We start from the raw sequence: 23,839 nt of genomic DNA, 5'->3' as shown, positions 1-23,839 counted from the left end.
GATAGTGTGTTGGATTGGTCAGCCTTTTGTTCCCCTTTCCATTTCTTCTGTTTTGGTTTAATGCTTTTTTTGCAGCACCTGTGATGTTATGGCTGCACTCTTCCCAAACTGATTGCTGACTACCCTACAAGCTAGCATTTATGCTTTAAATCAGTGGTTCATAATCTGCAGCAATGAAGCAGATTTAAAGAAAGAGTTCTTACCAATTAGGAGGAGTTTGGATTTGATATCCCGCCTTTCACTCCCCTTCAGGAGTCTCAAAGCGGCTAACATTCTCCTTTCCCTTCCTCCCCCACAACAAACACTCTGTGAGGTGAGTGAGGCTGAGAGACTTCAAAGAAGTGTGACTGGCCCAAGGTCACCCAGCAGCTGCATGTGGAGGAGCGGAGACGCGAACCCGGTTCCCCAGATTATGTGATTACCGCTCTTAACCACTACACCACACTGGCTGATTAGTTTATTCAGTCATCACAGTGAAAGACAAAGGAATGCAGTTTCTCTCCAGATCAGTGGTTCCCAACCTTTTTTGGCCATGCCCCACCTAGGCCTCTTTAAAATCCTGATGCCCTCTCCATGACATATAATTCTTATTATTCAAAAAGTGAACTCCTATTCACATGGAGGAAGCCTGAAAGGTCATTAATTTGGTCTAACTCATTCTCAAATTGCCCCCCTTAAAAATTAAATTGCCCCCCTGTGGGGCATATGCCCCACGTTGGGAACCACAGCCTTAAATATTCTGTATGTACCCCTTTAGATGCTTCTTTCTCTGTGTGTTTTTCAGCGTCTGTCCACATGGATGCATTTGCTCCAAAACAGAAGTTAGTGTAGCCCAGTGTTACCCAAACTAGGGCCCTCCAGAGGTTTTAGATTCCAACTCCCATCAGCTCCAACCCACATGGCCAAGTCAGGAATGAGGGGAGATGTAGTCAGAAACATCTAGAGCAGGTTTGGGAACCTTTGGCCCTCCAGATGTTTTTGACTTGCAACTCCTGCCATCCTTGACTGTGGGGCGTGCTGACTGGGTCTGATGGGACTTGGAATCCAACAGCAAACAGGGTGGTGTAGACTGAAGAGAACCATATGTTCCATTTAATTTAAACTTGGTGCCTGAAGTGGAGTAGAATGCCATCCCCCACCTTTTCAGGTGGAACTATAAACATCCTACTTTGATAGGGGGCAGAGATTGATTTGGCCTTGGGAAGACTATATTCCAGTGTTCAACTGACCCAATGATTGCATATCATCCACATGGTATTAGAAAGCGTGATGACATTGGAAAAAGAAAAATACACTTATTATGCAATTCCCTTTTGATGGCACAGAGTTTCTTGTTGCTGCTTTTCGTTACAGGGAGATACAAATTTTCCTGCCAGAGGTGGGAAGTTGGGGAACTAGTGCTGTAAGCCACTAAAAGTCCTGATACTTGTTCCTTTTCCGGTGATTTAATATTCAACTTTCTCTTACAGAACAAAGGGAAACATGCCCATCAGTGAAACATATCTGCTTGTAAAAAAAAAAAAAAGTTTTCTTTTATGGCTTCCCATGAGAACAAAATCTTATTTAGTCTCTCTGATGACACTCTTAATTGTTTTTGCAGACATCGATGAGTGCTCCTTGAACCCGCTGCTTTGTGACAATGGACAATGCAGAAACACCCCTGGAAGCTTCACTTGCACATGCCCCAAGGGATATGTATACAAGCCTGATCAACAAACATGTGAAGGTAATTGAAAACATCCCTTTTTGTTATAGCTATTCTGAGCATCAGGTATTATTTTTTTTAAATCACCCTATCTCTGGAGTTATATTTGGATCAAATAAAATGTGGGCTTATTTGCCAACATTAGGGATGAATTCCATTTAAGGCAGACTGGAACTGTTGTATTTTTATAAGTATGCCATGAGACTTTTGACTTTGTGTATTACACTCGGGGGTGGGGATATATAATCTGCATTCCCAAAGGATATTTCGGGTGGGAATTTAGCTGCAGCTAGGTGTTCAGTGATCCCGGGGAATGGGAAGATCTGGTTTCACATCCCAGAGGACTGTTGGACTCAGTGGGCACCAATGAGCACATTGCTGTCCTTCAGCCTTGGCTCCCCAGTTTTAAATGAGAACAGCTGTGATCAGCCTTGTAGGATTGTTGCTGGAACGACTAAAGCAAGGTCCCTTGAAACTTTGGGGTAGGCAGTGGACTGTGTGTGAAGAGTGCATAGATTTGCATTTTTACTGTACGCATAAAGTAAAGTTTGAATTTATAGGGTTATTTTTTATAGTACACAGGTACCTTGGTCCTACGTGTACCTTGGCATGTGCATAGTGCTTCTGCGTTTTCAGGCTACCCTAAGTACAAGTTGAAACCTATACTGTAAATTGGAGCAATGGGATCATTTTACTTGCAGGATTACCTTACCCTCATGTATGCTCACTTCAATTTGCAGAACTGTAACTCCTACCGGAACCGCACAATACTTGTTCTGCACTTGTAAGAAATCAATATTTTAGTATGTCAGCACCTGCACTTTGGAATTCCCTGCCTATTGACACCAGGCAGAAGCCTTTGCCTTTGCTGTATTCTTTTTGGCACCTGCTTAAAACTTTTTTGTGTAAGCAAGTCTATACACGCACATCGAGTGCTGGCATGTGTTTTGATTTCTTCTTGCTACATTTGATCATTTTTGAATGTTTTTGAATATCAGCTTTTAATTGTCTTTTATTGATCATTTTAATGCTTTTATATTTTTATAAACCGCCTAGAAGTTTCCTTAGAATCAAATGTTGTGAAATAAATAAATGCGGCTTGAGGGTGCAGGAGACAAATACATTCCAAAGGCAGAAAATTTTGGGATCAGTGATCTGTCATCCTATGGGTGGGTTTGCCACAGGTGGATTGTGGATTCATAGCCACAATCTACAAATCTACAAATCTCTGATTCAGCAAGAGAATCCTTTTGTTTCTAGATGACCAGACAGAAAGGAGCAATCTGAAGCTTTGCTGGTCACTAATTCTCACTGTTTCTCTTCTAGATATTGATGAGTGTGAATCCAGCCCCTGTATTAATGGCGTGTGCAAAAATATTCCTGGCTCTTTTGCCTGTGAATGTTCCCCTGAAAGTACTTTGGATCCAACAAAAACCATCTGCATTGGTAATTTCTTCTTCTGAGCTGTCTTTATTGGCTAGAAAATATTTTTCTTATAATTGACATACATATATCTTATTCAGTTTTCAGGAAGCTTTTGAGAATAACCATGAAATAAAAGTGAAATAAATTTAAGGGTATTTCAATCATTGCTTCACTGCTTACTTGAGCATATTAAAAAGTGTCTATAGAGTATCCTTTCACATTGCATTAAAAATTGTAGAGGAGGTATTGTAGTGAATCAGCAGATAATGAAAGACTGACCTGACATTCTGAGCTGGAAGGAGAAGAGGTGGCAACTTTATAAAGTTGCTGTGGTTTGGGAATAGATGGCAGGTAGCTGGATGTGGTAGCATCAGGCCAAAGGTCCCCCTAGTCTAGCAACCCACAGGTAGACCTGAGTGAAATAACAGACTCCTTGTCATAATCCCCAGCAGCTGGTATTCAGAGGCATCCTGCCTGTAGTACGGGAGGAAGATGCCAAAAGACAGACAGACAGGGCCGTCTTTAGCAGATGCGGCGCTGCAGTGCAAATATCCGCCCAGTGCCCCCAAATTACCATAGATAGTGTCAGTGGCGTAGCGTAGGGGGGGCTGGCCCCACCGGGTGCAACATCTGGGGGTTAGGGTGCGCAAATCCACAGGTTAGGGGGTGCAAATCCACGGGTTAGGGGGCACAAATTACTTGCCTTGCCCCGGGTGCTGACAACCCACACTACGCCACTGGATAGTGTGGAGGGGGAGAAGCCACTGCCAGCCATGGAGGTGGCGCAACTCTCCCCCATACTGCTGTGGGAGAGCAATCCCTGCAGAGGCTTGGGAGGGAAGCTGCGTACCCACCAGCCATATAGTTGGCGGGGCGCAGCTTACATCCTAATCCTCTGCGGGGATTGCTCTTCTCCCGCGGAGGCTTGGGAGGCAAGCTGCACGCCTGCCACCCATATGGTTGACGGGGCGCAGCTGACAGGCGTTCAGGGGAAGGGGAGGCCGCCAGCAAAGCTATGAGGCTCCCCCCGCTTGCTGGGGCGCCCCTGAGAGGCCACTAAGCCCTATGGGGCACCACTAAGCCCTATGGGAAAGATGGCTCTGAAGACAGGAGCTGATTTTATATTCTCAAAAGCAATAAGGAAGCTCCAGACTAAAAGACTGGAGGGTGAAGTGAACTCCCCAGGGTGCAAGCCTGGTCAGTGTGCATGGAGGTCTTGGGCTGCCCAGATGACAAGACCCCTATCTCTGTCTTGCTGATGTAGTCCAAAGGAAAGCAGAGGAAAATGTTTGGCACCAGCTTGACCTTTCTTCCTGGGTTGGTTTTTATGAGGATAACGGAGTTAGTTTTCATGAGTATTCACTCACCCTGGGTAAAGATATTTGAATAGTCATACATGATACATTGCTAAATGGCAACATCTTATTTTATTTTTATTTACCTTTGCAGAGACTGTTAAAGGCACGTGTTGGCAGACCATAGTGAACGGCAGGTGTGAGGTCAATATCAATGGGGCCACTCTGAAATCTCAGTGTTGTTCCTCGCTGGGTGCTGCTTGGGGTAGTCCCTGTGTTCCATGTGAACGAGGTAAGACCATTTTGCTGTGTCCTTGGCAGATTATTATTTGGAGCATTAGAAGAAAGCATCCAATAGAAAGGGCAAAATCACCTCTGGGTGTTTTAAAGGGGGGGGCGGCAGTTGGATGATCATTTGCCGGGTTCAAGCTGAGCCCTCACTTTCATGACATGACAAAGCCCTAGAAAATATGATAGCGGTAATGGCTTTGAGCTTACACAGACTATCTTCCCCTCATCACTTAAAAGTCAGCAGTGCATCTAATGATGGCTTTGCTCCTGTCTGCTGGTTTCAGAATTGTTTTTACAAGCTTTTTCAGATAAGTCTTTTGGGGGTGAGTGGGATGTACCTGAGCATTATGAACTGCACAAGTTAGTATTCTTAACACTTTGATTATGAACTCTGGCAAAATCACCCAAGAAATCTTGGTTTAGAAGGAAGGATTGCCGGGTGAGGGTATGCAACTAGAACCCCAGCATATGCCTCATCAGAAATGCTGACTCTTCCTGAAACTTTCTGCTGATGAAGTACCCTTTTCTGATCAGCTCATCTGTCTCAGTCCCTGGAATGTCTGCTTATCATGGAACCCAGGTACATTCCAGAGGAGTTTGGGTACATATACTATACTTCATGGACGCGGGTGGCGTTGTGGGTTAAACCACAGAGCCTAGGACTTGCCGATCAGAAGGTCGGCGGTTCGAATCCCCGCGATGGGGTGAGCTCCCATTGTTCGGTCCCAGCTTCTGCCAACCTAGCAGTTCGAAAGCACAAAGTGCAAGTAGATAAATAGGTACTGCTCTGGCGGGAAAGTAAACGCCGTTTCCATGTGCTGCTCTGGTTCGCCAGAAGCGGCTTAGTCATGCTGGCCACATGACCCAGAAGCTGTCTGCGGACAAACGCCAGCTCCCTCGGCCAATAAAGCGAGATGTGCGCGCAACCCCAGAGTTGGTCACAACTGGACCTAATGGTCAGGGGTCCCTTTACCCTTTACCCTTTACCCTTTATTTACTATACTTCATGCAGGGCACTATTGATCTGTTTGAACTGAGTGTGCATCCTAAATCACACCCTCTTGCAGCTGCACATTTCTGGAGAAGTATGGTAATGTTGGGCTGTCTTTCAATAAAGCTTGTTTTCTGCTATTGATCATCTTCCAAGAAACCCTGGGTGCTTTAATATCCCCCTTGGAAGATCCCATAAGAGTCTGGGTCAGATGTTGTTGTGACCGTAGCCTGATATAGTGCATGCTAAATGCATTATTTATTTCATAAAACTTATACACTGCTTGTCTGTAAAACACCTCAAAGCGTTTTACAAATGTTTGTTTAGCAGGAAAGTACTAGGAAGCTTGGAACCTTCCAGCTCTGCCTCTTTCATTTTAGTGGCTCAACTCGATTGCTTAAACTGCAGCTTGATTGAGACAGATCTCTCTAATGGTCTACATTAATTCCTAGCATGATTATATTAATCGTGATTAAAAGGGGATGTGCATTACTGTCACACTTTACAGAACACACTGCAATATTTAGTATATATTGTTGCAGACCACCTCAATCTTCACAAACGATGTGAGATTCCAGAGGTTGCAGGCATGCTTTACCCAGGGCCCGTGTTTTCTTTTGGATGATGAGGCAAAGTGGAGACTGTGGTGTCTTTATGATACATGGTTTATTTACACATATATACAGCCTGAGTCTAGATGGAGAAATTCAACACATTATACTCCAAGAGGCTCACTTGCTTCTCCCATAGGTGCAGCAGACTTGGGTCTAAGAACAGAGAAATCAGTCGTATAGAATCATAGAATTATAGAGTTGGAAGAGACCACAAGGGCCATCGAGTCCAACCTCCTGCCAAGCAGTGGTCGCTGTCTCTTTATTACCACCTGTTCCCCTGAGCCTACATGGTGCTCTTCGTTCTCCTTCTTCCTCCTTGTTGCCACTAGCCCAGTGAAACTATTCCTCTCTAGCCTACATAATCCAAATGGAAATTTTAAACCATTTTTGTCTCTGTCCACTAACACACAGCTGGAGAAAGGGCTCCCCCCTCCCTCCTTGCTGTCTGGCACCGAATGTCTTGATGGCTCATTTTTTGTTAGATTAATGACTCGGCCATCTTCAGGAGATTACCTCATGAGGAAGATGTCCTGTGTTATTTACAGCTTGAACCCCTACTGGATCTGGGAGTTCAGTGTTTGCAATTCAACTCCCTAAACCTAGAATAAATTCTAACAGTTACTAAAACTGGAAATTATGGGTACCTTGCACCCACAAACTCTGGCAAACAAAACTTACAGCAATATGTTAAGGGTAATGTAAGTCAAGTGGTTAAATGTGCCTAACAACCAGCCCTTGGGCACATTCAACAGGCCTTGCAGAAAATGTGCACATAATCTCTCCAGGAAGAGGGAATGGTGCACATTATGCAGAATGGCTGCAGAATGTAGAATATTCGTAGGATTTGTAGAGTTGGAAGGGACTCCAGTGGTCTTGCACATTCCCAAAGACTAGTGGGAGATTATGTATATTTATCCAGGAAGTGTGCACAGTTTTCCATGGGTGGATGTGTACCATGACAGGTTGTTATACACATTACCTGCTCAACTTACATTACCCCTAACATATACATTGCATACATGATAATTTTGTAATGTACAAAGGGGCCTTAAGCAAACATACCACATAAATACTGTGTAATAAGTGGGTTTAGTCTTAACTTTTTATTAGAGCACTAATTGTCAAAAGAGAACAAAGTGAGACATACTTATGAGTATATATGCTTAATATTGCACTAAGAATCACTGTTGTGTCCCTTATTCATGCTGCAGCCCCTTCCTTTAACTGTTATTGCTCATTTAATTGTTGTTATTTTGGAAGTTTCCATGCAGAAGAGGTCTGATCTGTGTCTCAGATGCAGTTTCATGTTCAGTGAAAGAAATTTGAGCTTTGGACTACAATGTTCTTTGCTTCTCTTTTATAGATCCAAACTGTCCGAGGGGATTCTCCAGGGTAAGAGGAACACAGTGTGAAGGTATGTATTATTGCTCTGGAACTGGAAACATGTTAGTGGAGAAACAAAAAATTCCAGTGCCATTTCTCACATTGCTACGGAAGATCACAGTGTCTAACAAATCTTTAGAGCTTGGATGAGGAATTAGATCTGGCCTGGTAGGCAGGATCCTTATCTTGTCCAGCTCTCCTGTGAACCAAATTTGACAGGTGGGCAGCCTAACGCTGCAATTACCTGGTTTTGTCCATGCAGATGATCATTGGGCATAACGCCACTCATGGAGCTATGGGAGCTCCAGCAATCAGCTGGTTGTTGGGACTTGTATATGCCCATGTGCATGATCCTCATATTCTTTTGCATGCATGGTACAGGACCTGCAACACACAACCCTACTTAGAAACTTTTCAGGTTTACAAAGGCTGCTTAAACCCCATTGACATCAATGAATACTAGCATGTTAATTCATGGAACTGGAAATGAAACTGATGGCCATGCAATTTCCATAAAGATGTGATCATGCACACCTCTGTGCCCCTCTCTTCCTGCAAGAGTAGCAACCATCCATTTCTCAAATAGCTTCAGAGGAGAAGGGTTTGATGTGAGAAGTTGTGGTGTGACACCTAGGGCTGCAAAAATATCTAGGGTGTGTTGTGTGACCAATGGTTTGCACGCACACATAGAATCAGGCTGTAGACTGCCCTTCGCCTAATGCATGTGATATGAAAGTATTACTGCACTGGGAGTTGGGGAGAGAAGTGGGGGAGAGCTGGCAAATAACCCTTGAGATCTATGAAAAACAGATATGCACTGGGATCTAGGAGAAGCCATCAAGGTGAACAAGGTCCCATGGCAGTTACACCAGCGGTTGGGGAATAGGAGATGAAGCGGAAATGCTCACTGAAGAAGTGAACTGATAAAAAGACCGATGTGATAAAGGCATGGAAAGCAGTCATGACAAAGGCTAAGAAGGTGCTGGTGGGGAACCTTGTATGGTCCAGCAAGCCAGAACTTTAATTCCCTGCACCCCACAGGGCGAATTTGTCAGGTGGGTAGCACCACTCATCTCAGGTGACTGAAAAGGTGGGTTGTCCCATCCACCTGTCAAGGTTGCCCTGTGGGCTAGGGCTAGGGCTCTGCTTTGCCAGTGCATTTCCCACAGGATTGAACTCTCCACTCACCAGCTGATGAGTGGAGGCTTCTGTACTGCTCTTTGTAGCGGTCTGCTTTGCTAGCATGTCCCTCAAAGCAGTGCCCAGCAGGATTAAGCCCAGACCCCCTTCCATCAGCTGTGATGAGAGGTGGGTGTCTAAGGCAGTTAAAGAGATGCTGTATACATGTCTCCTCCATGATGTCTTCCCCTTTGGTGGAGCTCTTTGTCCTGACCTATGGCACCTTTCCCTTACTTGCGCCATCACTGTTGGAGACTGTGATGAGTACCCATAGCTACTGGTTGAGCACAAGGTATCTAAATGACAGCAAGAATCTTGCCCATTATTCCTCTTCTCGAAGTTCCAATGGTTTCATACTGTATTGGGTCATGGTGACTAGTGCAACCTGACATGACAGAGCAGCTGGAATATTTGAAAAACAAATTATTCCCATATGTGTCTTGTAATAGCTTTTATTTTATTTTTTAAAAAAGCAAGGAGGAACAAATTTATCTCCCTCCCTCAAACTTGTCCCTTCTCTCTCTCTCTCTCCAAATAATTACCAAATATCTTGGAAACGTTTCTACCACAGATCCACTGTACATAGCTTATATGATCTCAAGAGAGATGTTGCCCCACCTATTCCAAATCACAAGAACATGTTTGAGTGCTGAGAGATGGAAAGTTATTTTTCCAAGATAGTGGCCACAGGATTTTCTCACATATAACTTGCAGTAATTTCATATTGATCGATCCAGAATATTTTCCAGCACCCAAATATATCCGATTCACTTTCCACTACTTTCTGACGTGTGGATGGAACCCCATAGAATTTCAATCAGTTTAAGCATTTTTTCAGAGGAGGCGATTCAAGAAGATCTTCCCTTGAGGCTGCCGGTTCCTATGGCTTGCCTGCTGTGCAAAAAAACCAAACTTGACTTGTCCTGCTGTTGTTCTTTTAACAGCAGCTTGATGGAGCAACAGGTAGTGCTTTCAACCTGCTTGTTTGTATTGTCCCTTGCTAATATCTGTCATTAAAATTATAGTGGTGGGTTGAAAAGTCAACAACTCTACTATTACCTAAGCTTTTATTTTTTAAAAAACAAAACTATTTCACCATCATCCCAATGGCTTGGTTACGCAGCACCTGACCATGTCATTATCTATCAACCTTGGTACCTTTGACTGCAGAATGGAAAATGGCCATAGCTCAGTGCTAGGCAATTTGCTTTGCATGCTAAAGGTTCCAGTTTCAATCTCTGATACCACCAGTCTGACTCAGTATAAGGCAACTTCCTATGCTTTCTTCCTCCAGAGTCACTGTGTCCAATAATGAAGCTCTTCCTTACTTAATCTTTTTCTTTTTTAATTGTTATCCTTCCTGTGGCCACCCGCAACCTTCTGTCTACTGTGGTTGACGTTTGTTTTTTAAGACAAAGCAATCCCTTAGAAGCAGGGAAATGAAGTTAATTCTAACTATGGGAAAACGTGGTTAATTTTAAAGTTCTTGAAAGGCAAATCATTTCCACATGCGAATGTTCCATAGGTTCTTGGGGTGCCCGCTGTCCCACGTTTTCTGATTCTCCTCCTGCCTCTGTGAATCAGTCTGCTTAGAGACGGTGCAGCCCCCAGCCCATAGAGTAAGGCTTGCGGTTTCCCTTTGGCTTTGGATATAGCTGGATCAAGCCACTTCTAACCAAAATGTACTGCTTCAAAACCAAAATTAATATGTTATTGTCATGCTTGAAGAGACTGTTTAGTATGATGGAAGTATTGCACTCCTCTGCCTTGTAGACATTTTTAAAGCATGCGTTTCCGGCTTTTTGTTTAAATAGATATCAATGAGTGTGAAGTGTTCCTTGGAGTGTGCACAAATGGACGGTGTGAAAATACTATGGGATCCTTTGTCTGCCAATGTCCCAGTGGTATGACTCTGGATGCAACTGGACGGAGATGTATTGGTAAGCATGAGAGGACCTTTGCTCCAAACTAGTAGGCTGTGAATGAAACCCTGGGCTCCAAAGCTTAGTCAGGATTTCAGCTTGGGCAGGGACATATTCATTCTCTTCTGCAAACCAGAGAATACTCCCCTGGGACAATTATTTTGTAATCACAGATATAAGGAAAAGACCGATGGGTGGGGGCCCGCACACTTGGGGCCAAATGTGGCCATCCACTCCCCCCATCTGCCCTGCTTTGAGTCCTCAATGGCTTTTTAATGGCTTGAATGTGTCAATAATAATAATAATAATAATAATAATACCCCGCCATCCCCGGCCAAGACCGGGCTCAGGGCAGCTAACACTGAATATAAATACAGTAAAAACATTAAAAACAAAAACGGTTGATTAAAATATAAGTTAGAATACAGTTTAAAATGCAGCTTAAAATGCAGCCTTGTTTTAGTGGTAGCCTATAGATCAAAGCCATGAGGGGAGAAAACGTCAAATATTCACCGGGGCCAACTATCCATGCTGGTCCTACATGGGTCAGCAAAAAGAGCCGAGGGAAAATTTATATACAAATCCCATATAAGGGGTTCCATCAAAATAAAAATAAATAAATAAATGAATGAATGAATGAATGGGGTGTGTGTGTTTAGGCTTAGTCTAGCCCAAAGGCTGGGCAGAACAGCTCCGTCTTGCAGGCCCTGCGGAAAGATGTCAAATCTTGAATGACATGCTGGCCTTCTAGGGGACCCCTTGACTGCTGGGTTCTATGAAGCCACGTGATGAGTGCATTTCATTTTGAACACGCCTAGCAGTGCATCCCGAGGGTTCTTGGAATGTGATACTTGCCTCCCCGGGGTCCCATTGCCCACCAGGCGAGGATTTTGGAAGGGAAAGATGAAAGGGAAACCCCACTCAGCCTTAGGAAACTGGGTTCCATTGGGGTAGAAGGCAGGCCTTGTGGGTTGTATCCAGTGTTAAAGTCACTTAGTGGTGGAATTGTTCTGCTGGTTGCTCTGTTGTATAATAGATGACACAGTCCGTTGTGCAATGGGGCAACTGTTGTATTGGATCCGTCTGTTGTGCAACATTATTACGCACCCTTCCACTTGCATGAGAACCCAACCACTTGTAGACACAGGACACTGGGTACAGCCATGGCTGCCGTTGAGTGCACCCATTTGCTTTTTCAGTACGGTCGATGGCAGCTATTTCCTCCCATGAGAAAAGGAAAATACTAGAAAGGGAAGACTGTCATGCTGAAAGGGTGACATACTTGTATCACTGTGTGGTTCAGCCTCTATGAAGAGGGATCCCATGGTGGAAGGAAAATGGAGACATCCCTCCAGGGCATTCTGCCTTATATGGACTCCCTGTTTCTCTCTCCATATGACACTGAGTATTAGGCTGGGTTTCCGTGTTGTAACATTTCCTTAGTGGTTGGGCTCTGCTGCGCTGATGCTGCAACAGCTTATTTTCCATCTATTGATGGCTTTCTAAAAAAACCACCCTCAACAGATATCCGCTTGGAGTCGTGCTACTTGGATCACGATGACGAAGACTGCACAAAACCAATAGGAGGGCGGCATCGCCAGGATGCCTGCTGCTGTTCTGTTGGTGCAGCCTGGGGCCCCGAATGTGATGAATGCCCTGAGAAGGGAACACCTGAATATGAAGCCCTTTGCCCAAGAGGACCTGGGTTTTCTACCAGAGGAGAGATTATAAACGGAAAGCCATTTTTCAAAGGTATGCAAAGCCACGGACAGTACTGGAAAATGTTCCGAGGAACTGATTTATTTAGTTACTCCTTCTTTCCTTTCTCCGAGTAAACTCGCACAACATGGGCAGGAATCTGGGTTTAGTGAAGTTCCAGACCACGTGCTTCTCATCCAAGAGCTGCAACACAGATGTAACACTACCGGGGGTAGTGTTCCTTGAGCAACATGACCATGGCACAGTGGCTTTTGTACCTTTGTGTATTGCTGCTTCTGCCTTCCTTCCTTGTGTATAGAGTAGCTGGGCATGGGAAGAAACACCAAGCACAGATACTGACTTTCCTTTACAACCCCATAATTTACATGGAAGTAAGGGAAGCACAGGGACGTGGGTGGTACTGTGGGCTAAACCACAGAGCCTAGCACTTGCTGATCAGAAGGTCGGCGGTTCGAATCCCCGCAACGGGGTGAGCTCCCGTTGCTCGGTCCCTGCTCCTGCCAACCTAGCAGTTCGAAAACACGTCAAAGTGCAAGTAGATAAATAGGTACCGCTCCGGTGGGAAGGTAAATAGCGTTTCCGTGCCCTGCTCTGGTTTGCCAGAAGTGGCTTAGTCATGCTGACCACATGACCTGGAAGCTGTACGCTGGCTCCCTCGGCCAATAAAGCGAGATGAGCACCACAACCCCAGAGTCGGTCATGACTGGACCTAATGGTCAGGGGTCCCTTTACCTTTAAGGGAAGCATGTGTATTCTTGCTTGTTGCAGTGGGTTTGCTTGTGGTCCTCCTGGACCTGTATTTGTAGAGCTCAACATGTCTGGGAGCTGGAAGAGAATTGGGAATAATCAGGGTGAAGGATGAGGGGTCTGTGAATAATGGCTTCCCTGTGGCCTGAAAGAGGAGTGTTGATCTGGAATGAGTGTTAATGCACTCTTTTATAAAGATGGAATGTTATTAGAATTCTTTAGCTGCTAATAAATGCTTTAAAGAACCAGTAATTGTGACCACCGTGGATATTAACTTCCCTCACTGAATTAATTGAATTAGCAAATCATTCAAGAAGAATTCCTAGAAGAGGTGGTGGATATGACCTGAAGGGATGTTAGACATGAGGCAAAAAGAGGGGGGAAGGTCGCTGCTAGTACAATCCAGTGAATGTTTAGTCAGAAGTCCCATTGTATTCAATGAGATCTGCTACCTAGTTAATTGTGTTTTGGGTGGCAGTCTATGAGTCTTGCCCTCATGGTCATAGATTAAAATAATACTCAGTAAGAGGTGTGCTAATTGCTGAGAATCTAGTCAGGCATCACTGCTAGTGATCAGAGGTACAGAGCATAAAACCTGTTTCTACCACAGACACAGAAGAAATAAAGAAAATGTAATACGCTTTGTAGCATCAAATGAATGGGAGTTCAGCTTCATATGCACAGAAGTGTTACAGGAGTGTGAACAACTTCTGTAATTTGAACACTCAGATGTGGGCATTGCATTCCGTGAACTGCAACTGTTAAAAGACTTTGAACCTGGTCATTTATACCTGGGCTTCACTGATGCCATTCTCGGGAAATGAGAATTAACCAGATTTAACTACTGCTTTTTACAATGGCTATGTCTCTGTCTTAGATATCAATGAATGCAAAATGATTCCAAGCCTTTGCACCTATGGAAAATGCAGAAACACCATTGGCAGTTTCCGTTGTAAATGTGACAGTGGGTTTGCACTTGATTCTGAAGAGAGGAACTGTACAGGTAAATTCCTTAGTTTTCATTGTGTTCAGTAGTGGCTGAAAATGTAAATGTAATACTCCAACTTGCACATCCAAAATATGTGTTTTATTGATTTCAGTGCATTTTTGAGGTTTTATTACAAGCAAGCGATATGCACATTTTGTTAAATACAATAAAAATAAAATATTGGTTGACCATTAAAATTCATATGTTTGCATTTGAAATAACTTGGTTTTGTTTGAAATGGCAGATATTGATGAATGCCGCATCTCCCCTGATCTGTGTGGCCAAGGACTCTGTGTCAACACCCCTGGAGATTTCCACTGTGAATGCTTTGAAGGCTATGAAAGTGGATTTATGATGATGAAAAACTGCATGGGTATGTTACTCAAGGCATATTTGCATTGGGGCGCTCACCAAACCTTATGAGGTCATTGTTGTTCCAGTAACTGCTGGTTTGCATCTGGACTCCATTTTTTTTGGAACAATTGTGAAAAAGCAGGGTGTGGGGAAGAAGTGTCACTTTAGGCATCCAAAGTCTTTGTTTCCTAAATTTAATGAGGGAATTCAGGCTGGTTTGGATTTGCAAAATAGCCAGCTCAGTTGGATCTTGGGAGTTTTTCTTGAACCACCAAAGTTCAAAAGTTGGGTTGGGGAATAGAGTGTGGTTAAAAAGATGCTAGTTCTTATTCTGAATCCACTCCAAAGATTGTTATCCCAGCACAATATGGATTCATAGGGTTTTGTGCTCGGGACTTTTCATTTTAAAATAATGAAAAGCAAGCATTGTTATTTTGCTTGGATCAAAGGCTGGTCCGTAAGTGAGAGCTTTGGTTTCACCCCCAATACGAAATTGATGGCTTTTAATAATGCCAGCTCACAAAGTCTAGAGTTTCTTTTAGCTTATCCTCAATATTTCAGCATTATCTCTCCTCTCCCCCCACATTGCGATTAGCTCTGATTAGTAACAGATTTTATAATACTACATGATATCACCTTGAGCTATGATAGTTTCTGAAGGTATTATAGGTGTAAAATGTATGTCTGGCAACAGAGTTCACAATCACTCCAGGCTTTATATAAGACACAATGTCTTTGTTCTCTCTCATCAAAATAATATTCCTCTCTTTGCATTTCTGAAGTGTTTACTACATTGAATGACAGCATGCACATCCATTCATTTTTGTATTCATATTTTTTTTTGAAAACCTGGGAGGTAGATTACTCTGAGAGTTGTCACCCAAAGGCTGACTCACGGTTGAAGATTTAACCTGTCTCTCCCACATAAAAGCCATCCACAATGCCAGCCAAAGTCAAAGGAAAGATAGGTCCTGCTGTGATTATTACTCCTAAAACTAGTGCATACATTTCTGAAAATAATTTGAATCGCCCCACTCTGTCACGCACGCCCACAGACACACAACTCCTCAGGCTTTTTGTGTGTTTTCACTACACGTTGGGACATTTGCTCATTGTAGATTTTATACACAGAAATATTTTCTATACAGACGGTGTATAATGTGTGATCATTTCCCTTTGCCTTGCCTTTGTATATAGATAGACAAGATTGATGGAGATATATTAGATCTCTGTTCAGATTCCTATCACACACTCAAAATCCTAGATACTTGCCCAGATTCCTACTACAAACTCAACTATCTGGCCTTTCTCTACTTCTGTGGTTCAGATCAGAGCTGACTGCAGCATGTTGGCCAAGTCAACAGATTGGGCTGGGCAAGACATCTCCTTTGAGAAATGTTCAGCAGAAAGCAGAGAAGCAGACAAGAGGGAAATGAAGAAACCACCCACTAGGCAGGGGAGGAATCCCAGTCATGTGTGATCTCTGTGGGAGTTGGGCTGAGGTATTTGGGAAGAGACAGTGTCTCCTGTGGCATGGAGAGAGAAGGAAACAGCAGCTGGAAGATGGTTAGAACAGTTACTGGCAGGAGAGGAAGGGACATGTGGGGAGGAGATGCATGGGTTTTCATGAGGAGTTCCAAAGGCCAAGCAAACTCTTGGCTTAGCGCCACCACTTCAGTCTCTCTGGTATGCTGAAAACTTTCGGCTCTAACATGCATTCTTTCCCCAATTTTTGTTCTGCTTTCTCAGACATCGATGAATGTGAGAGGAATCCTCTGTTGTGCAGAGGCGGTGTTTGCATAAACACCGAAGGAAGCTTCAAATGTGATTGTCCTCCAGGTCATCAGTTGGCTCAGAACATCTCTGCCTGCATAGGTAAGGTGGGGGGAATAGCACGTATGAAAATTCACTGCAGTTCTCAGATTTTGTTTTTTTACATTTTCACACCTTTGTTCATGCTCTGTGGGAGTGGCATTATCCAGCTGGCATTAGATCTGCACAGTGTCTGATCTGATATCATTGTGCCTCTCAACAGACCCATTATTACACATACAGAGGAAAGGCTCCTCAAATTTAGGCCCCTTTCTCCATCCCATTCCTGGAAATGGTACAGGGATGAGTTTAGAATGGGGCTAGATTTAAGAAAAGAGTGATACGGATTCTCTATGGGCATTGCTGTTCAAGCAGCTCACTTGTGTTTATTAAAATTATTATTGTTCTTGTTGTAGTAGTAGTAGTAATTAATAATAATACATTTGTATGGTGGTTTCAAGTGTTCAAATGTTTCCGCTTGTATTACCTGATCATAATCCATTCAGCAACTTGTAAATAAATCAGTTTTATTATCCCCCATATGCCAGAAATTCCTGTGCAAAATATTCTGCAGGTTGCAGTTCAGCATCGGTGTCCGGTTCTTATCGATTGAATGTGATTTACTGTGTTAGGCTGCAGACTCAGGGCCAATGAGAAAACATACAGTGCTGCTTGGCGTGGCCTGCTGCATAAGATGACATTACATAATTGTAACAGCTGTCTTTCGGAAGCCATTTTTGCACCTCTTTTGGGGGTATGCCCAGGACAGATATCCCTACCATCTCACTGTAGTTACGTTACGGTTGGAACAGGATTGTGCCTTGGCAAGGGTGACACAAACTACAGCCTGAAACTGCTTGCCTGTCTGCTTCTTTCCAAAGCTCAGCGTGGTACATGCCAGGCTTAGGATTGTATCCAGTGTTAGTCCTGATCAGAGCAGACCCATTGAAATTAATGGACCTTAGTAATGCCCATTAATTCCAATGAGTCTAGTAGGGTCAGCATTCCATACAACCCCTAGAGTTAGCAGATTAATCAAATACTTTCTGTCACAAGCCATCTACAGAACAGTTTGAGCATTACAACTCATCACCATGAGTGGCCCAAAGACCTAGAGCTGTGTGGACTGTTCCCTGGTCCAGAGTCACTCCTGTATCTGTTAGTTACGTTTTCCTGGTTTTAATGATTATCTCATCAGGAGCAAGATCCTTGTCCACAGGTGCTTTGTTTCTGAAACCTGTTGCAAGGAGGAGCTAAACTACATGCTCAGCAGAATTAATGTGCTGCAGCTTTTTCCTCTTGCAGCTCAGACTGCAAATATAGGATCAAAATACTACTGTTACTATTACTACTACTAATAATAATAATAAAAGGGATCACTGCTCAATGGTAGAGCATCTGCTTTGCATGCATAAGGTTCAAAGTTCACTGCCCATCATCTCCAGGTGTGATTGAGAATGTCCCTTGCCTGAAACCATGGACAGTTACTGCCAGTCAGTTTAGACAGTACTGACTTGGTATAAGGCTCCAGTATGTTTGAATCCTTCCCTTATTATTATTATTATTATTATTTAAAAAACAAAACACTCCTCTCATATTAAAGAAACCTAAGTGTTTGAGCTAACCCATTCCCTGATAAGCTAGCTGTCTTTGAGCATAGAAACTCGGGCAACCCACCCACGCAACTCTGGGGCTCACTGCTGTTAAAACTGAAATCTTTCATCTCTTCCTTTAAGCCCCTGTCTCTAAATGAAAGTTTAGGTGGATTACCCCCCCATTACAATAATAATAATGATAATGATAATGATAATGATAATAATATTTTATTTATATCCCACCCTCCTCAGCCGAAGCCAGGCTCAGAGCGGCTAACAACAGTAAAATGATAAAACATTCTAAAATCATTTCATTATAAAATTAATTCCAATCAGATTAATGGCAACCATTGGGCTAGGGTTCTGTGAGGATTGCCAGGTTAAGGTTTTGTTGTGATGTTTCAGATGGTAAAGCTTATGTTAACCACTAGTGGAACTAGTTAGTGAGGAAGTAAAACCTGGTTTCAGTTGAGCTGTGAATCCTTCCATTTAACCGGAAACGCACAAAGCTGAAATTCAGGTGAAATGCAGTTCTTCTGTTCTTCTTCTTTCCTTTTCACCTTTCTGAGAGCAGATCTCAGGCTGGAGTTTGGCTTAAAATCCCTGGCGGCTTCTTCTATTCTTGGCAGGGATATAGCTTTGTGCAGCCAAAACTCAGCTGCTGGTGCTTGGGCAGATTTCATAACCTAGGGCACAGTGCACAGCCCTTTCTTCTTCAACTTCATATTCTATTTTCACTATGGTTACCAGGTCTTCATATCTGTCCTCAGTGCTACCATCAACATAGAGAGCCAGTGTGGTGTAGTGGTTTTGAGTGTTGGACGAGAACCTGGGAGACCAGGGTTCAAATCCACACTCGTCCATGAAACTCGCTGGGTGACCTTGGGCCAGTCACTGCCTCTCAGCCCTACGTCATAGGGGTGCTCTGGGGATTAAATGAGAAGGGGCAGCCCCGTATATGCCAGCATGAGCTTCTTGGAAGAAGAAAGTGGAATACAAATGGAATAAATTATATGAACTATTCAGCTGGGGTGGTGGTGAGGGGCAGGCAGAAGAAAAAGATAGTTCATAGGAACTTAAAATGTTGTGTCTTTCTTTTTTCCTTTTCAAATAGACATTAATGAATGCGACCTGAGTGTAAATCTGTGCAGAAACGGGCATTGTGTCAACCTCATTGGAAAATACCAGTGTGCCTGCAACCCTGGATATCAGTCCACGCCTGACAAATTGTTCTGTGTTGGTAAGAGCTTTGTTTTCCTCATGGGTCAATAGTAGGTGTCATATATATATGTGTGTATGTGTGTGTGTGTTCTTGTGGTGTTGACAAAAAAGTCACTGGTATTACAAACAGTATGTATATGTGTACACACACACACGCATACGCGTGCGCACACGCACGCACACACACACTCTATAACTTACAAGAAGGAATCAATTTGTGAGCACCAGCAAACAAAACATAGTTAAGAATAGTGAAATAATATATATAAAAAATTGTCCAGTAGCACCTTAGAGACCAACTAAGTTTGTTCTTGGTATAAGCTTTCGTGTGCATGTAGTTTCTGCTGTGGAGCATGGGATTTGTAACTTCTTCTGCTTCCCAATTAAGTTCAGTATTCAGAGAAAACTGTAATTCTCATGCCCTCAAGCAAGAAACTATTACTGAGCAGCTTCAGAAGGAGGTGGATAAAACTGGAGGGTGGGCCACTTCAACCAATCGTCTTTTTGAATCTTCCTTGAAAAAGAAAACTTGCCCTACCCCAAGATTCGTGTGAGTTAGCCCATCATATCGTCAGATGTAAAATGAGCTGCACAACACCGCCACCCCCCTTTTCTAGGTTGTAAGCCCCTTGGGGGCAGGAAATCTACAGAGATGCAACCCACATCAACATACAATTCAAAGTGTGGAATCAGTCCCCCCCCCCTTTTATAATTTAAGCCCGACAGTTGGACATTCCACTATTTGATTTTCCTGTCTGAACATATTCCCCCCCACCCCCGCAACATATTGGAATGAAAACTTTGGAGTGTCCTAAGATAATACTAATCAGTTTAGTGTCAGTTTAAAAGCACACTGAGAACTTTCAAACTTCCACAGCCTCACAGGCAGTATTATTATTATTTTTTAAAAAAGGAATAAAAAATATTTTATGCTTTACATTGTCATTTCTTTCTTTCTAGATATTAACGAATGCGACATTATGAACGGTGGCTGCGACACGTTCTGTACAAATTCGGAAGGCAGCTATGAGTGTAGCTGCAGACCAGGATATGCACTAATGCCAGACCACAGAACTTGCACTGGTAAAGTCAATTTGTGAACATTTATACTGACAGCCACTGCCAAGCTGCTTCTGGTTCTTTGGCCGTATCTGTTGCCTTATTCTCACTTTATGTATTTGTCATTGCCATTTTTGCAACCCAATCCCTTGCATGTTTACTTAGAAGTTCCATTGAGATCAGTGGTATTTCCACACATTTATGCAATGGATTGCTGCCCTAACTATCAGATTTGGGAGCCACATGTAGCAGGATTAATAGCCTTATTCGTCTCTGTAGCTGTTTTAATGGGATGTTTAAATAACTGTTAATGTTGCAGACCTTGTTAAAATGCTGATTATTTCAGATCATTGCATTATTCTTATCTTGCCCTTCACCAGCAGGTCGTAGGGTATGTTGCAACAATTAAAAATTGAGAATTTAAAACAGTTAAAGCATAGTACAGACACAAGAATAGGGTGAGTCCTGATAACACCTGTCTCAGGTGTCTAATGCCTGGGCAAAGAGGTGCATCTTCAGCATTTTCTGAAAGCTATATAGTGAAGATGCCAGACACATCTCTGTGGGAAGGGAATTCCACAACTATGGGGCTGCCACAGAGAGTGCCCTTTCCTGGGACACTCCCACCAACTGAGGGAGGTGTACCAAGATGGCGCCCTCTGCTGATCTTAATTTTGTGTTCTTGTTATTCCGTGGGATGCCATGGATGGGTTACATCCAAAAAAAATGGCATACAAATAATTTTATAAGCAAATGAAAAATAAATAAATTGCTGCACCAGGCTGCTTTGGAGGTTAGGGAAGTAGAGTGTGAAATCTTACAACAATTTCAAATTAAACAGCTCTGCCTTTTGTTTCAGCAAGGAACTTGTCGTTGTTGTATTAGCCATAGGGTGGGTTACCACAATTTAAAATTCAGAACTAAAACAGTTAAAATAAATTACAGTCACAGGAATTATGCAATAAGGGCACAGGCGTATTACTTCGAAGGCCAAAGATTCTGCAGGAAGGATGTGGGCTGGCCATAATCCTCTGCACACACAGCTTTCTTATTTTGAAAGGTTATCTGTATTCAGTATTGAAGTACAATTTTCCAACTTCTTGCAGTGGCCTCTTTACACAGATGTGACAGCATCCACGTATTAGGAACAGGAAACCATGATGCACAAAGATATTCTACCAGAGTGCTTTAATTTTAAGGTGCCCGCTTCCTTCAGTGGGGAAATGCTTGTTTAAACACAAGTTCTTCTGGCACAAGCACTTATTGAAGATTGGGTTTCTGGCTGTCAAAGAGTCATGGTTCTCTGTGCATTATGTTTCTGTCCCTTAATAAAAGAGAGGCAGTATGGTAGAGGCAAGGCAGAGGGAAAAGGAGAAAAGGGAACATGCCGTCTTTGGAACAGTGGCTAGACGCAGACCAAGAAAACCTGATATGCTTCCTTGCATACCTCACTGAGTAGCTATGAGAAGAAAAAGAGAAAGACCATATACAGTGCCCAACACCTCTTGAAGGACTATAAATGCCTCTAACTAAAAGCTAGCTGCGTTATAAATGCCTCTAATAAATGATGGCATTTATAATACAGCTAGCTTTTAATTATTTTTTCATCCGGGGAGGAAGCTTCAACAATCTTTGTTTGTACCCCTGTTGAGAAAGCCATTGATTGCGGCTTAAGGTTTTGTGGAATAGATCCCGTTTCCTCAGAGGTATCCTAGTTTGACACAGGGATGCGGGTGGCACTGTGGGTTAAACCACAAAGCCTAGGACTTGCCGATCAGAAGGTCGGCGGTTTGAATCCCCGCGATGGGGTGAGCTCCCGTTGCTCGGTCCCTGCTTCTGCCAACCTAGCAGTTCGAAAGCACGTCAAAGTGCAAGTAGATAAATAGGTACCGCTGCGGCGGGAAGGTAAATGGAGTTTCTGTGCGCTGCTCTGGTTTGCCAGAAGTGGCTTAGTCATGCTGGCCACATGACCCGGAAGCTGTACGCCGGCTCCCTCGGCCAATAAAGCGAGATGAGCGCCGCAAATCCAGAGTCGGCTATTACTGGACCTAATGGTCAAGGGTCCCTTTACCTTTACCTTTATCCTAGTTTGACAGTTATGTATACATCAGTACAGAGATGAAGGGTGCCCCCCCCAGCAGTCAGCAGTGTCTGAAGGCCGTGAAGTGCAAGGGGGAAGTAATAGGTGGGGCAGATTTTCCATGTACAGGCTTGAAATAAATTAATTATATGTGGCTTACAAATAAGTTTTTTTTTATGCCAGTTCAGCTAAGGATGTAGTTCCAAACAGCTGATGAGTGTGATAGCGTCATGTGATTAATAAGAAAAGCAGTAGCCAGCAAGAGATGTCTTCCAGGTTGCATCTCCTTACAAAAACAACAGTTAGAACAGTATCTGTTTGTTTTGTGTTGGCTGCGCAGAAAATGAATAATGGTCCGAAAACTCTTGGACCCAGTAGTTAAAATGAGTTAAGTTTTCTGCAGCTGCATCATTCCTAACATACACAATGGACTCATCTCCTTGTGAGTTACACCCTTTCTCTCCGAAGAGAGGGGGTTCTCAGCTCAGCTCTTTGTTTTGCAAACATTTCCTTTGAGTAACCAAGCAAAGTTTTGGATCTTAAGCTGGTATGTGGTGTTATTGTCAAGGAAAAAAATCATGAGAACTTATAAAAGTTTGCAATTATAAAACACGGAGAGTTTCCCCCCCTAAAAAAATAAGTTATACTCAGAGTAGACCCATTAAAATCACACAATTTGATTTTTAGTGGATCTACTCTGAGTATGGCTAACATTGGATATCACCCAATAAGTTTAAACAGCTTGGTAGCTGCAAGAAAAGAGGTATTTCCAGCATCTTAGATCAGTTTCCTGGCCACTGAGAGTAAACAGGGGTATGGATAAGTGTTAAATTTTAAATGCTAAATATTGCAAAGCTTTTTCCAGAAGAGAGAGCAGATGCAAAATATTATACTATAATAAAAGATTATTCTGCAAAAGAAATCTATATGTGGACTTCCTTAGCTTTAATAGATGTAATGTGGCAATTCTGTACTTTCGCTTCTAGAAATAAGTATCACTTAACTAAGACAGAAAGCATAGATTTGGATGTCAACTGGTTAAGAATTTGTCACTTTTTCTTGCAGATATTGATGAGTGTGAAGACAATCATAACATCTGTGATGGGGGCCAGTGCACTAACATACCTGGAGAATACAGGTGTCTTTGCTATGATGGATTCATGACATCCGATGACATGAAGTCTTGTTTAGGCAAGTAAAAAATATGTTACCCTAATCCTGCTTGTAACCTGCCTGTGATGAAAATAAAGGAGATTGTGGTTTGTTTTAAATTTGCAAGCAAGCAGTAACTCTTCATCAGTGTTACTAATGTAGATGATAGATTGCAGTCAATTGTTTGCCACTACTTATCAAGATCGCTTAATGTCATTTTCACATCATTTGGAAGATGCTGGCTGCAGATGAAACCTTATAAAAGTGCCTTCGAAAGACTCCTGTTTTTCAAAGATGGTGAACACAG

At 43.0% G+C, this 23,839-nt stretch overlaps 1 protein-coding gene across 4 annotated transcripts in view; it reads left to right on the top strand.

Annotated features, from left to right (window-relative positions):
- The window catches only part of FBN1 (fibrillin 1), a 217,779-nt gene that overhangs the window by 121,443 nt on the left and 72,497 nt on the right, over positions 1–23,839 (top strand). For all 4 annotated transcript variants that reach the window (XM_082198198.1, XM_082198199.1, XM_082198200.1 and 1 more), the window contains 12 exons: positions 1,601–1,726; positions 3,032–3,151; positions 4,580–4,717; positions 7,685–7,735; positions 10,698–10,823; positions 12,330–12,557; positions 14,149–14,274; positions 14,504–14,632; positions 16,363–16,488; positions 19,135–19,260; positions 20,202–20,324; positions 23,446–23,571. In XM_082198198.1, coding sequence (XP_082054324.1) covers positions 1,601–1,726; positions 3,032–3,151; positions 4,580–4,717; positions 7,685–7,735; positions 10,698–10,823; positions 12,330–12,557; positions 14,149–14,274; positions 14,504–14,632; positions 16,363–16,488; positions 19,135–19,260; positions 20,202–20,324; positions 23,446–23,571 — 1,545 coding nt within the window. The remainder of the gene's footprint in view (positions 1–1,600; positions 1,727–3,031; positions 3,152–4,579; positions 4,718–7,684; positions 7,736–10,697; positions 10,824–12,329; positions 12,558–14,148; positions 14,275–14,503; positions 14,633–16,362; positions 16,489–19,134; positions 19,261–20,201; positions 20,325–23,445; positions 23,572–23,839) is intronic.

This window comes from Podarcis vaucheri, assembly GCF_965113315.1.
Source record: "Podarcis vaucheri genome assembly, chromosome: 14".
Lineage (NCBI taxonomy): Eukaryota > Metazoa > Chordata > Lepidosauria > Squamata > Lacertidae > Podarcis > Podarcis vaucheri.
This window is presented reverse-complemented; position numbering and strand designations above follow the sequence as displayed.